Source organism: Blastomyces dermatitidis, assembly GCF_000003525.1.
Source record: "Blastomyces dermatitidis ER-3 genomic scaffold supercont1.8, whole genome shotgun sequence".
NCBI lineage: Eukaryota > Fungi > Ascomycota > Eurotiomycetes > Onygenales > Ajellomycetaceae > Blastomyces > Blastomyces dermatitidis.
The window spans coordinates 1386475-1399601 of NW_025544781.1; the positions used below are offsets into that span (position 1 = coordinate 1386475).

At 46.9% G+C, this 13127-nt stretch overlaps 3 protein-coding genes across 3 annotated transcripts; 2 read left to right on the top strand and 1 right to left on the bottom strand.

The window, feature by feature from the left end:
• Positions 1-395: 395 nt before the first annotated feature.
• BDCG_07221 (uncharacterized protein) lies at positions 396-2026 on the top strand. The gene has a single exon (XM_045423018.1). It carries the CDS (start codon positions 1514-1516, stop codon positions 1907-1909), a length of 396 nt encoding a protein of 131 aa, XP_045278502.1. The 5' UTR covers positions 396-1513; the 3' UTR covers positions 1910-2026.
• A 163-nt stretch (positions 2027-2189) lies between these two features.
• On the top strand, positions 2190-7335 carry BDCG_07222 (hexokinase). The gene has a single exon (XM_045423019.1). It carries the CDS (start codon positions 4853-4855, stop codon positions 6632-6634), a length of 1782 nt encoding a protein of 593 aa, XP_045278503.1. The 5' UTR covers positions 2190-4852; the 3' UTR covers positions 6635-7335.
• Positions 7336-8915: 1580 nt separating this feature from the next.
• Positions 8916-12247, bottom strand: BDCG_07223 (cytochrome P450 alkane hydroxylase). The gene is made up of 5 exons (XM_045423020.1): positions 11218-12247; positions 10646-11044; positions 9750-10571; positions 9350-9613; positions 8916-9206 (listed from the first exon to the last, which is right to left on the bottom strand). The coding sequence occupies exons 2-5, from the start codon at positions 10920-10922 to the stop codon at positions 9055-9057; spliced, it is 1515 nt and encodes a 504-aa protein (XP_045278504.1). The 5' UTR covers positions 10923-11044; positions 11218-12247; the 3' UTR covers positions 8916-9054.
• Between the last annotated feature and the right edge of the window lie 880 nt (positions 12248-13127).

The window sequence follows — 13127 nt, forward strand, 5'->3', positions numbered from 1 at the left end:
AAAAAAAAAAAAAAAAAAAACAAAAAAAAAAAAAAAAAAAGAGAGAGAGAGAGAGAGAGAGAGAGAGCTTCGTGCAACATGCTCCCTTCAAAGCTTGGCATAGAAATGCGCCCGGATTTTGTTCTGGCCATCCTGGTTTGGACCCCCTTTACCCCAGAAAATGAAATTCTCTCCCTAGGTAGGTACGGTACGGGTGGGTTGCAGGTGGGACTCTTACTCCGTGGGGTAACTAAAGATTCAGGCATACGCGCCCCCTTGACGGTAGTTAAACCCTTTCCAGCAAAGCTCGGGCCTTGGCAATTTTAATTGCAGCTTTGGGAGGGAGCAAACGAAACAGACAGAGAGTTATCAAACATTTTCTATTTTTATTCTCAATCTTCCATCTTCCTGTCCAGTCGGGAAGTCCATAAATGAAGTGAATAACCATGTTTCCCCCCTTTGCCGTTTGTTGTTAGCCGGGAGTTACGTTTCACAGGGGAACAAAAGAGGCTCCCTGCAGAGCCCCTTATAGATCCCTCTTGTCGAGCAGCCTGTTGGTCATCATGTATGTATTATTGAAATGAACGAACTGCTGCCAGGCCAGATTGTCCCTTTCACGTGTGATATCCAGCCTCGGTTGTTACTCATTCTCGACATTATGCCATACGCTCTTGGCCGTCAACGCCGCTTCGTTGAACTCGCGCAAATAAGGTAACGTCGGTAAAAACATGGCTTGAGGTTGCAAAGAAATTCATTTCTCCCTGAAAGCCAAATTGGGACACGGCAAGGGAGTGAAAAACTTGAGGTCATTCGTGCTCCTTCCCCGCCAACGCGGTGTTGTTTTTCACTCCTCTGACTGAACTGGGCTTCTAGTTAGTTCAAAATATTGATAGAGAGGTGTATCATCGGCTGAAACTCTAATCAGGGAGAAGAAAATACGCTGGTAAGCCATGGGGGTCTGTGAAACACAAGCTTTGGGTGTAACAACTTGCTGCCCATCATTGGTTTCAAGATGATCTCTGGTGGTAACAAAGTTTTGTACCTGCCGATCTTTTGCTAGATTTTGCAAGTTTTGTCGGTCACAAAATAGGTATAAAACGCCCGGATGGGAACCTGGCAGATAATAACCAACGCTGAGAAAATATTTGAATATCCCTTCAAGGCTGACTTGCAAAATGTCATTGAACTTATCGGCGGAATATATGTTTCCCCAAGGTAGAGAGCTATGCAGCGACGGGGTTTTGGAAGCGTACTCCCCGTATTTGGTGTTCTGCCAAGCCCCATCCTTGTTTAGAAACGGCCTGCATTTGGACAGCTTGGGATCTTTTTGGTTGAAGATCCAGGGACAGACTGGCTGGTTCAAAATCTCTCTATTCCCTTCCAACAAATGTCTGTTTGTCTCACAGTGATTTTCCAGATCGTCTATCATCCTCTGCTGGCCAGTTCCTGGGAGCAAGCACACACCATCCTGTGGCACGACATTTTGACTCGAATGGATTAAACCACGCTTCGAGTCAAGCATTGACGGCGCTAAATGGTGGAATCTAAGCCTAAAGTAGAAGAACTATTAAACGCGCCGAAACATCAAGGAGCCAAGTCCGGAGTATGGGGAGCAGGAACCTCAATTCCCAGTTCTAGTAACTACTGTACTCCGTACTCCGTAGTCCCTGCGGTCATTCATGCACAACACCGTTGTTTGTTTTTCTTCCTCCGTTCAAAGATCAAGATTTGCAAGCTGGCTTCTCTCTCCAAGGGTCTGCTCGCCAACAAGACCAGCATGAGGAGGGCGGCCAACAAAAAGGTCAGGTCAAAGGCAGGAAAGGACGTGGCGGTTTGGAATCAGGGCCTGTGCTTAGAAGTGGTCGTCGATCAAGCGAGTTGGTCGCAGAACAAGGTTGCACGCTTGGGAGCAACGTTACATTGCCACTAAGGATAAGAGCTTTCAGATGGCGCATTGGCGCATTAGCGCGTTGGCGGACTTGGTTTGGGGTTGGGGGGTCGAGCTTGGCAGGAAACAGCAAGGCAAGGGAGAGGAATTGGAGAGAGCATTTGCCATGCCATGGGAGATTGATTACGGAGTACATTACGGAGTACATGTAATGTACTCCGTAGTCTGACAAGAATAATGAAGGAGATATTGATATGATATGCGGAAGAAAGAAGAGGGAGTCCAGTCCGCATTGGGAATATATTTACAAAGTAATGTCCGGTGTACTGTACATAAGGAACCTGTTAGGTTACTAGTTAACCTCCTACCTTGGCATTTTACGTGCAGAAAGGGACATGGTCTGTGCGAGACACAGTACCAAAACATATCAAATACGCGCTCGATACAGCCCGCGGTCAGATTAATACGATACGGGTTCTGCGATTACAACGTATCAGACAGTTTCCCAGCTGTCCAGGTATTGTCGGTATTGTAAGGGGGGGTGTGTGGGGTGGTGGGAAGGTAAGAAGAAAGAAGAAAGAAGAAAGAAGAAAGAAGAAAGAAGCTGTGTGTTAGACCTGATCCCATCGAGCAGAGATAGTTATCTCATATCTCGAGGCCCCCGTCAGTACGTTGCGTGTACGTTGTAACTACGCTGCGTACTAACTACTAGTTATCTCGTTAGTGGCTGCCACTCGCTGCCTAGTAGTAGTGGCCAACCTGGGACCCGCCCGGCCGGAGCGTTGCAGAGAAGGAAGTCAGAGCGAGCCCACCACACATCTTCTCTCCCAATCTCCCAATCTCCTCCTAACCTCCCACCCTCCCCCTCCCCGCCAGCGAAGTTGACTGCTGCTGGACCCTGGGATACCTGGATAGGTGACCAGGAACGTTACAACGAGGCGATCCCACACACCCGTGAATCCCCCCCCCCCTTGTATAATTGCCGATTCCCGTGGCGGTGGGCTCGAATGTTTCGGAGGCCCGCTATCAGCTTGTCTCCGACATCCTGGGTTGCTTGGTCCCGGCTGTCTTCCCAATCCCCAGTACCATAGTATGCACGCAATCAACAGGTACATCCACCACGCTGTCGCCAGTAGTAGGGAGTGTGTCCTTTCAGCCTGAATTCAACCCTGGACGAGGGTTCAGAATAGAGAGTCACCACGGATTCCACCCTGGATGTCACCTTCTTTTAGCCTCGCTCCACCCCGCCGCATGACGCTGTTGCGGTGGGAAGCCAAAGCTCCCGCTACCAACGCGAGCATCAACCCGCAGGCAGCTTGCTTGCTGTCACCTGTGTGACTCCAACGCGACAAGCTTCCTACTTCAGAACTTGTTGCAAATCGACAATAGTTAACGATCACTCGAAATCTCCCCCCAAATCAAACTGCTCGCTAGCACCGCTAATCCTCTGCCAACACAGCTGTCACATGGAGCTGTTCCTGGGACCGAGTGATCCCGGAGCCCTTTCGTTGATACAGTAGCTATCCCTCCTGTCCAGCCTGTGCCTCTCTCGCCGAACCCCCAGGCAGGAAATTCGGCAGGTCTGTCTTTTCCCTGTCCAGAGAAACCTGTTGCGGTACGTCCGGTGCCTCCGCAGTAGTGTGCGCGCATCGTTTCACCCCCAGGTACCACCGTCAGAAAGCCACCTTCCCCAGCCTAATAGATCGGGGTTGCTCGTGTCCCTCCTCCACGCGCTTTTCTCCGGGTTTGCCAGACTGGGTACTCTCTCCTCTCTCTCCCCTTTTTTTTGTTTTCTGGGGGAAATTTTCTATTTTTGTCGATTTGATTTGATTTGATTTTTTGATTTTTACTTTCTTCAGCTATCGTTTTTACCTTTGCCTATTTTATGCGATCTGAGACTTAGAGGTGACTCAATTCAGTAACTCTCCCGCCTCCTGATCCCCTTCAGGGTGGATAGTCGCATCCCAGTGGTGAAGGGATTGCCGGGCCAAAGATCAAATCGTTGGGTTTCCTGCGGGGGGGGGGGAAGGAGTACAACAATAACATAAGATACACAAAGGGAGGCATACAGAAGAGCCCCGTCGAAACAGAAACAAGGCCAGTGCCAGTGCCAAGCAGGAAAGGTAAATTCCGGAAGGAGCGCGCGATACAAAGGGCCAAAATAAACAGCATAAACCAGGCAAAGCGGAGCAAATAGCGCCTGCAACGCTGCCTGTCGACGTTTTATTTTTATTGCCCAGAAAATCCGACTTCACTGTCGCACTCGACTGTCGTTGCTGGCTGGTTTAAATTTGTACTTCCCTTTTTATTTTTATTTTCAAAAAAAAAAAAAGTCGCTGCGCATATTTGGCGGGAAAAAATAGAAGGGCTGGCAGGGGGACCTTTACTCTTCTGGAAGGTATCAGGTACCTACCTGGGTTCAACCACTCGAAAGGCCGCTGCAAGGTACTCCCAGATACAACTTTAGAAATCTGCTCTTCCTCAGGCGTTTCTATAGTATATATCTACGAGCCACTCCGCCCCTTCCCGCGGTTCGAGAAACTACTGCTACATCCGGATAGAGTATCGCCTTATTTGTCCCGCCTTTTGTTCCGCTCTCTTTAATAATAATTATATCTCCCCGCCCATCTTCATCCTCCGCGTTACAGTGCTGTTGTTGCTTGAGACATTCTTTAAAAGGCATAACAACCGCGCTTGACGACAGCCACCCGTTTCACGAGTGCCAAAGGTCGTTCATGTTTACGCCCAACAAAAACCAAAAGCTGATCTTGAGGGCAGAAAAATGTGTTCAGGCTTTTGAAACTGGTTATATGAGCTGTACCTGAGCTCTTATCGTGGCCCTTTTGGAAATCCGTTCTCCGGCTTGCATCCAGTATATAAAATAATATACACCCAGTGCCACTTATCGATCATCTATCTCAACCCTCATTCCTTCAACTAAAGGGTGCCATTGGAGGGCATACCAATATACCTCTTTTTCCCACGATGGCAGACGCACTTGCAAAGATGAACCGCCGCATGCGGGCCTTCTTCCACAACATCATGACGCTCTTGAAGCGCATGATGATGATCCCTTCGCGGGCAGGGGATGCATCCGTCGCGAGGCAAGAGTCCTTCAGCAGCTCCAAACGACGCCGCCGGTCGCTCGATGATTTGTCGCAAGAGGTGGATCGCCTTTTCACAGGACACCTGGGCGTTTCGAACCTGCTCTCCATGTCGAAAAAGATCCGAGCTCAGATCGACATAGGTGCGAAGACTAGTCCAGTCTGCATGTTGCCATCGTTCAACCATACGCTACCCACTGGAAAGGAGTCCGGAACGTACATCGCCATGGATCTAGGAGGTTCGACTTTCCGAGTTGCCCTTGTTGAACTTTCAGGAGGTGGGAAAATGAGGATTGTGCGTATGACTTCTTCTGTGATTGATGAGACTGTGAAGAAGCTGGAGGGGAAGGCTTTCTTTGTATGGATGGCGGGAAAGATCGAGGAGATGTTAAGTGCCGGCGAGGAGAAGTATGGTATGGAATCGGAACCCTTGCCAATGGGACTATCGTGGTCGTTCCCGATCGACCAAACCTCGATACGTAGTGGGCGTGTCATTGCAATGGGGAAGGGATTCCTGTGTTCTAACGGCACTGTGGGTGACGACCTGAGCGAGTTGATTATGGAGGCTTGTAGGCAGCGGAATCTTAATGTTCGCATTGACGCGATCATTAATGATAGCTCCTCGACACTCCTCTCGCGGGCATACGAGGACACATCGACCCGAGTCTCTTTGATATTGGGAACTGGTACCAATGCTGCCATCCATTACCCAGTCCATGCCATAGGGCTGGACAAGTTTGGAACTCGGCCAGCTGAATGGTTTGCTCAAGCGGATCATGTCATTGTCAACACCGAGCTCAGCATGTTTGGCGGTGGTGGGGTTTTGCCAACTACGAGATGGGATGATGTCCTCAACCAGACACATATAAAGCCTGATTACCAACCCCTGGAATATATGTGCACAGGGCGATATCTCGGCGAGATCGTGCGTCTCATCGCAGCCGAAGCGGTGAAGACAGCAGGCCTGTTTGGAGGTACTCTTCCAGAATCCCTGCAAGTCCCATACACGTTCGACACCAGCATCGCCGCGTTCATCCAAGCAGACACCTCTCCCTCCTTAGCGTCTTCATCCGCCTACCTCCAAAAACACCATACTTTCGCCACTGCCCCATCTCCAGCGGACCTCTTATTCCTTAAACAAATATGCACCTCCGTCACACGAAGAGCAGCCGCCTATCTCGCCGCAGCCATCCATGCCTTATGGTGTCTACGAAATTCTAGCGAAGCTCCCGCCCTCCCGCCAACGCCAGACTCCGTCACATCCTCCTCTACATCAAACGACAACGGCAGCGGCGATGTCAATTCAGAGATGCCATCCGACCTAAACAAGAAGCGCACCAACAACACCAACACCACCAGCACGACCACTGCCACCGCCACCAGCGACTACAACGTCACGATCGCTTGCGACGGTTCCGTCATCAACAAATACCCGGGTTTCCATGACCAGTGCCAACAATTCCTCAACGACCTGACTCTCGAACGAGATCCTTCACAGCCCTCCCGCCCCATCTCCCCACCAGACTCAGCCACAACATCACCTTCCAAGCAGGCAATCACCACTGTAATAACTTCGTCGCCATCCATCACGCTTGAAAGAGCCAATGAGAGCGCTATCTTTGGTGCTGCGGTTGCGGTTGCTGTTGCTGTTTCAGAACATTAGACTTTTTGCGTTCTTGCGTTTTTGCTATTTTGTTTTCATTTGAGATCATTTTTATTATTAGAGAGTTTCTTCTTTTCGAAAAGAAAACACACCTCCTTTTTTTCACACCCTTTTTTTCACACCCTTTTTTTCTCCCCCTTTAGCCCCTTCATCTAGTCAGGATGGGAACGTACTCTAAAATGATGAATTCAGATCAATACCAAGACCAGGTTGAGGATTGTGTTTTTTACCAACCAACTTCCTCCTTCTCTATGGCCTTGATTTTAATTCTGATTTTTGTAGGCAATCCCCCCTTACTCTACACCTCCCTTACCCCCACGGCCCCCACGGCCCACACCCCCACATTTTCTTGTCGAGAGCGATTCAGATATTTTTTATGTATTGTATATATTTATCTTATATTCTTCTTTTTCTACATCTCAATTCTCAACCCCAGTAGCCTATTATTTTATCACCCCAGTTTGTCCCGGTTTTGCTGAACCTCGCAGCCAATCCCGTCCTCATCATCGTCCCCCACCATTCTATTTTCCGTAGCTATACATACCTTCTTCTCTTCTCCCTTCTTTGTTGCATCATACACTGTTACCTTTCACTTCTACCTCATTATGTTTCACTTCTCACATGTCCAGTTGCATCTGCAAAACAAAAATGTGAGTGTCAGTGTTTAATTCACTGGGTTTTTTTTTTTTTTTTTTTTTTTTTTTTTTCCCTCTTCAGGCGGGACCCCGGACGGGCTGGAATTGCATGAAACATACATATCTCTTTTCTACCTTTTACCTTCTGTGGTTTATGTGTTATTTCAACTCTGGATTTCTGTACCTGTTTCACTTGTGTGTTTTACTTGCTATCAATTGCATTAGTCGGATTTCTAAAGAAAGAAAGAGAGAAAAGAAATAAATACATGAAGTTCTTATTTCTCTGGCTGTGTCGTGCATTTTATTCTCTTTTTCTTTCTTTCTTTCTTTGTTCTCTCTCCTTACTTATTTCTTTTATATTCAATAGGTTTTATTACATACAGGTGTTCTGACTTGTTTTTCCACTTTTACTCTCACTTCACTGATTGCTAATTTAGTAGAAATATAACAAGCTCTGATTCTAACCACATCAATTAAAAACTATTGATTTTTCTTCTGTTGCTATTGCTGCTGCTATTGTCATTATTATTATTGTTATTATTATTATTACAAAGCATCAAACGCTCGCTTACACTCGCTTTGCTGCTTGCGCAGCCTCTGCTACCAGTTCCACCCTCTACCCCTACCCCCCTTACCACTCCTTCCACCCTTACAACCACTTCCACCCCTTCCACCACCACCGCCTCTACCGCCTCCACCACTCTCTTCCACCTCATATCACCTCTATCACCATTATCAGATTATATATTGATTGATGTTAGAGAGTATTAATATTATTATTCTTACACTAATCACTGTTCATGTAATTTAAAACTTTTCTTTAATAGATATTCTTATTTCTTTTAACTGAAACCTGATGAGTATATATATACTTGAGAGTTAACTCATTTATTAAAATTTCTCTGATTGCACTGTTTTTATTCATTTATTTATTCATTCATCCATCTGTTGAATCTTAAAAAATATCTGCAAAAAGACCTAATCAGCTGAAAAGAGATTATACAGACACATGTGTACTCATTCATCAGTTCTCATCTCTCATAGATTGCAAGAGATAAATATCTCTCTCTGTAAAACTCAATTGAATAATTGATAAATTTGACAATAGACGAATCTGAGCAAAGTTTGACGAAGTACTTTGACTTTCTTAAGTCTGAATTGAGCTTTGAATAGAGGGCTTGTTTGAGGCGTGCGCCTGGGTGCATATAGCAAAGTGGGTAGATAGATATATTCATGTCTCATTTCTCTAAGATAGGGGGGGGTACGCCCTCTGATATATACAAGTAAACATGCCCATTGCGATCATAGAAGGAGCGATTGCAAGTTGCAATCATAGAAGTAGCGATCGCGGGGTTACAATAGGAAAGAAGATAATAGGGCCCTAAGTGTGGGCGGAAGAAGGAAGGAATGGGGCAGAGAGGGTGGAGCGGAAGGTTAGGTAGGGGGTGGAAGCCAGGGGCTTCCGCCACATTGTCTATGAGTTGAGCTCATAGACAATTTTTAGAGTTGATATCTAGTTAACAGAGATGTGAGTGAGTGAGTGAACAGATAGAAAAAAAGAAAAAGAAACAGATATCATGCTTTTTCATATTAAAAGAATATAGCTTTGATAACACTTCATCTATTGTTAAATTCATATTCATGGAGGGGGAAAAAATAATAATAATAATAATGATAATAATGAATCAACATTTAGCATGTAAAAAAATATCACTTCCTTCTAACACATAAAGAACAAAGCATCAGATCATTTCATTTCCCATTTCCCATTTCCCATTTCCCATTTCATTGCTTCAGTGAAACCTTAGCACCATGGTGGCTGGCACATGTGATGGTGATCCACTCAGCCCATGGCTCCGGATCGCGCGATTCGATAGAGCGGAAATGCTGCATTAGCCGGATTGTGGTGTATGAAGCTTCTGCGAGGGCGAATTGTTCTATATTTTTTGGTTTGTTAGAAAGGGGGGTTTTGAAAAAGCCCATCACATTGAAAGAAGCATTCGGGTGAACGGATGGATGGCAGGGGGTTTTCAAAGCGCAAAATGGGGGTGTTAGTGAGGAAGGAAGGTAGAAAACTTACGACCAAGACAAATCCTCGGCCCACCATTAAACGGCAAATACTCCCACCCAGGCCTTAATGATTCCCATCGCTCCGGTTTGAATTCAGCAGCGTCGGGCCCATAGATGTCTTCGCGTCTATGCATGCTGTAGACGCTGTAGGCGAGCGTCGTGCCCTTTTTGACAAGAATCGGCGATTTGCCGTCCAGTCCACCACCACGGGGGAGGATAGTGTCGCGGATGGCGGCGCGGGCGTTAAATGGGACGACGGGCCAGAGTCGGAGAGCTGGGAAGGGGCGGGGAAAAATGTTAGGTGGCAAAAAAAAAAAATAAAAATAAAAATAAAAAGGGATGGGGGGGGGGGTTTGGCAGTGGGTTTATAAAGGGTTTGCTTGGTATAGGAATTTTTGCGCGAGACTCACCTTCGTTAAGCACGTATTTGAGATATTTCATATTTTTCATTTCTTCGAATGTAGGCTTTCTTCCGTTGAGTTCGTCAACTTCCACGCGGAGTTTGCTCCACACATCTGGGCGTTTGGAAATGATGTTCCAGACATTCGCTAGAAGACTCGCTGTGGTATCGCGGCCCGCAAGCAAGATGTTCAGGGTTTCGGAACGGAGAGCGATAGGGTCTTGAGTCTGCTTCGCCAGTTCTTGCAGGAATACGTAGCGGCCCTTTTCCTGTACAGGGAGGCGTCCTGCCTTTTCATCCCTGAAATGCTCAAGCGCCTTCATCACATACCGATCCGCAAAATCATGAATCAGCTTCTGATCCCTTTCAAAGCGTTTGTCGGTCTTGAAATATCTGTCGAGGAGTCCGAATCGTAGGGAGTTGCCAATTTCTGTCGTGCAGTACGTGAAGGCCTCGCCGAAATTTTCTCCGGTGAGAGGACTAGTACTTTTATGAAGAGTGTCAGCCGACTCTCCGAACAAGAACTCGGTTGCAGTATCTACGGTCAGGTGAAAGAACAGTGGCTGGAGGTCAACGGTAGATCCATCGGTCGGGACCACCTGGATAAGGCTTTGGATATGTCGTTCGAAAATAGCAAGGTCAGCGACCTGAGCGCGGTTGAAATTTGGACGCAGCATGGTTCTCGAGTGCTCCCATTGGGGACCGTCTGTGGTGAATATGCCATGGCCAAAAACGCCATGGAAAGCCTGTTTTCTAAGGGCGTTGATATGGTAATCTGCGAACTTGAGGGATAATACGGTCTTAATGTTCTCAGGTTCGCAAGTAGAAATTGCTTTACAAAGAGAGTTAGATGCTATGAATAACCTAGATAACTATAGGATACATATTTGTGGCAATAGGACTTACCGGGTATTCCGATACTGTTCAGCGAGTAGGTATTTCCAACAGTCTTGAAGCGTTTCTGGGCTTCTTGGAGGAGGATATTCTTCTTCTTATGTCTGCTAGCTTTAATAGCGAGATCCAGTCCAAGAATAGGATCTTTGTGTGGATATGCAGGAGGTGGTCTGCATGCATTCTCCTTGGCTAGTTTACGGCGAGCAGCACCAACGGTTAAGTAAAGGTGTATTTGATATAGGCCGAAGAAGGCCAGACCTCCGAATAGGAGGTGTATCAAGGACAACATTGTGGATGTTGTCGCGCAAGATTGTACGATTGCGCGATTGTACGGAAATCTGCTGTTCTGTGCACCGAATCGCTGTTTGATAGACCCCTCGATCCAGGGCCGAGTGCACGGTTATAGATTTACTGTGAGACGAGCTGTGTAAGTGGTGATCTTTCCAACGTTGCATACTCTGACATACATACATACATGTACATGTACATGTACAGGGACACACATCCGCAACAAATGAATAGTTAAACCAAAGAAACACCATCAAAGGGCATTGTTACAGGGCATGATAGGGCTCATTACTTACTTTGTTTAATCAATCAACGTCAACCAAAGCGATGCGGCGTTGAGGAACAACAAGGAGGAAGCTCCAGGATATATTTATAGTACCTCCACAAAGCGAGCTATGTAGGCTGATAATTTTTGAGCAGAACTGAAAAAAGGCCAAAGAAATGTGGGATTCATGCTCTATTTCCAGGAATTTTGGGCCCTAGATCTAGCCAATCCGCAGCGGGCGATACCTAAGTTTAGCGGTTCGATCTGCGCATAGAGTTTGCTACGTAAGTTACTATGTAGGGACTCTACCAACAGACTCGCCGGATGCTCAAAGCACACAACCCAACCGGCGACAACAGCGTCAAAACAACCTAGGTTCGATATCGATTTGCCGGCCTGGGATTGCATGCGTGGGCGGGGAACGGGCTCGGCGTATTTGTCCATGCCATGCACCACAGCAGCAGTAGTTCAGCGAATCCCATCTAGACATTTCCGGGGCAAAGTAACTAGTTTTTCTAGAAATTCGACGCTTTTGCTGCCCGCCTAAGTCGTCTGGTTGGTGGTCGGCCCCAGCTAGACAGCGCCACCTCGCGTGGGCTTCCAGACATGATGACCACTCTGGCTATACGGGGGGGGGGGGGCAACTTGCAAGCAAGCAAATGATTTCATTTCTTGGAAATTCCCCCGCGTGTCCTTGCCCGAAGAAGTGCTCCACCAAGGCGATCAACCGGCGCTCTTTTTAAGGTGCAATAATGGGGTAAAAGTCACCCCGCACGCCGAGTCCAAGTATCCGAGTTGCCAACATCAGGTCGGACATGAAAAAGGAAGAAAGATATTAGTTAACTACCCGGAAGGTCGGCGAGTAAGAGGGGAAAAAACCGCGGATATTTTCTAGTTTCGCAGTCAGAATGCTAGGCTTAGAGGCTATTCTTGGATAGTTAATCCCTTTTAACGATGGAACCTCGGTTTCAAGGGAACACGATCGGGAGAGCTCTTTGCTCATTTTGATACGATGCTCTCGTTATGCAACCGTTAGTTGATGTGTGAATCGAGCAGTAGGAGAACATCTCGCTCATCCACAACGATTCACGAGAGGTTAAGCTTAACCCAGCCAAGCCACTACCGCTAACAGCATAGCTACGCTAACTCTATTCCCAAATTAGTTAACTACCGGGGCTGTAACTGCAGACTGTACGAGTATCTCCGTGAAGAGGGCATAAAATTCCCTGACAGGATTGACGCTTGTCTGGGGGCTATGTCGAACTAGCCAGCTACCATTGGTTGAGAACCCTCCTGAATACCCCGAATCAGTTCAAACCATGCAAGTTTCAGCGGTTGACACGATCGTTCAAATAATTGTGTGCATATTTAACTCCTCATCTACCTCGGCCCACCAGCTCAACAGCTACGGGATGGATGGCCAACTGACTAGATTTACGCTACGTATGGGGTCACCTATTGGATAGGCATCTTTACATCAGGCTTGCGTTGGATCTGGTTCTTTGGGAATAATACGCCTGCTAGCGAACCCAGGAGCCTGGGGAACCTTTCTTTCGAGATTGCGGACTCTCCCGAACCGGAGGCGCCGACTGGGCTTCCTACAATGGTTTGATCTTGCACAAAGATACTCTGTACTCTGATGAGTCGTTAATGAAAGGAACACATCATCAAGAGCGTCGATTACCCTCTAAAACGGAGTTAAGGAAACATGGGAATCGAATAGGTTAAAGGATGGAGTACCAATACAGTCATCCCCAAAACCTAATCATCCTTGAAGAATGCTCTTTTCTAAAATAAAAAAAAAAGAGAGAGAGAGAGAGAAAGAAAGAAAGAAAGAAAGAAAGAAAGAAATATAGCGCCTTTGGTTCGACCTAGACTTGAGATATGTTTCATTTTTCCGAATACGAATCTATTACGGATAACTACAAGCCAGCACTTGCT

Bases quoted from the DNA above. Each gene is read 5' to 3' on its own strand.
- BDCG_07222 (XM_045423019.1), top strand. From the start codon at position 4,853: ATGGCAGACGCACTTGCAAAGATGAACCGCCGCATGCGGGCCTTCTTC.
- BDCG_07221 (XM_045423018.1), top strand. From the start codon at position 1,514: ATGGTGGAATCTAAGCCTAAAGTAGAAGAACTATTAAACGCGCCGAAA.
- BDCG_07223 (XM_045423020.1), bottom strand. From the start codon at position 10,922: ATGTTGTCCTTGATACACCTCCTATTCGGAGGTCTGGCCTTCTTCGGC. The intron at 10,572-10,645 runs GTAAGTCCTATT...CTCTTTGTAAAG, and splicing joins GAACAGTATCGGAATACCCG to CAATTTCTACTTGCGAACCT. The intron at 9,207-9,349 runs GTAAGTTTTCTA...CAAAAAATATAG, and splicing joins GCCGAGGATTTGTCTTGGTC to AACAATTCGCCCTCGCAGAA.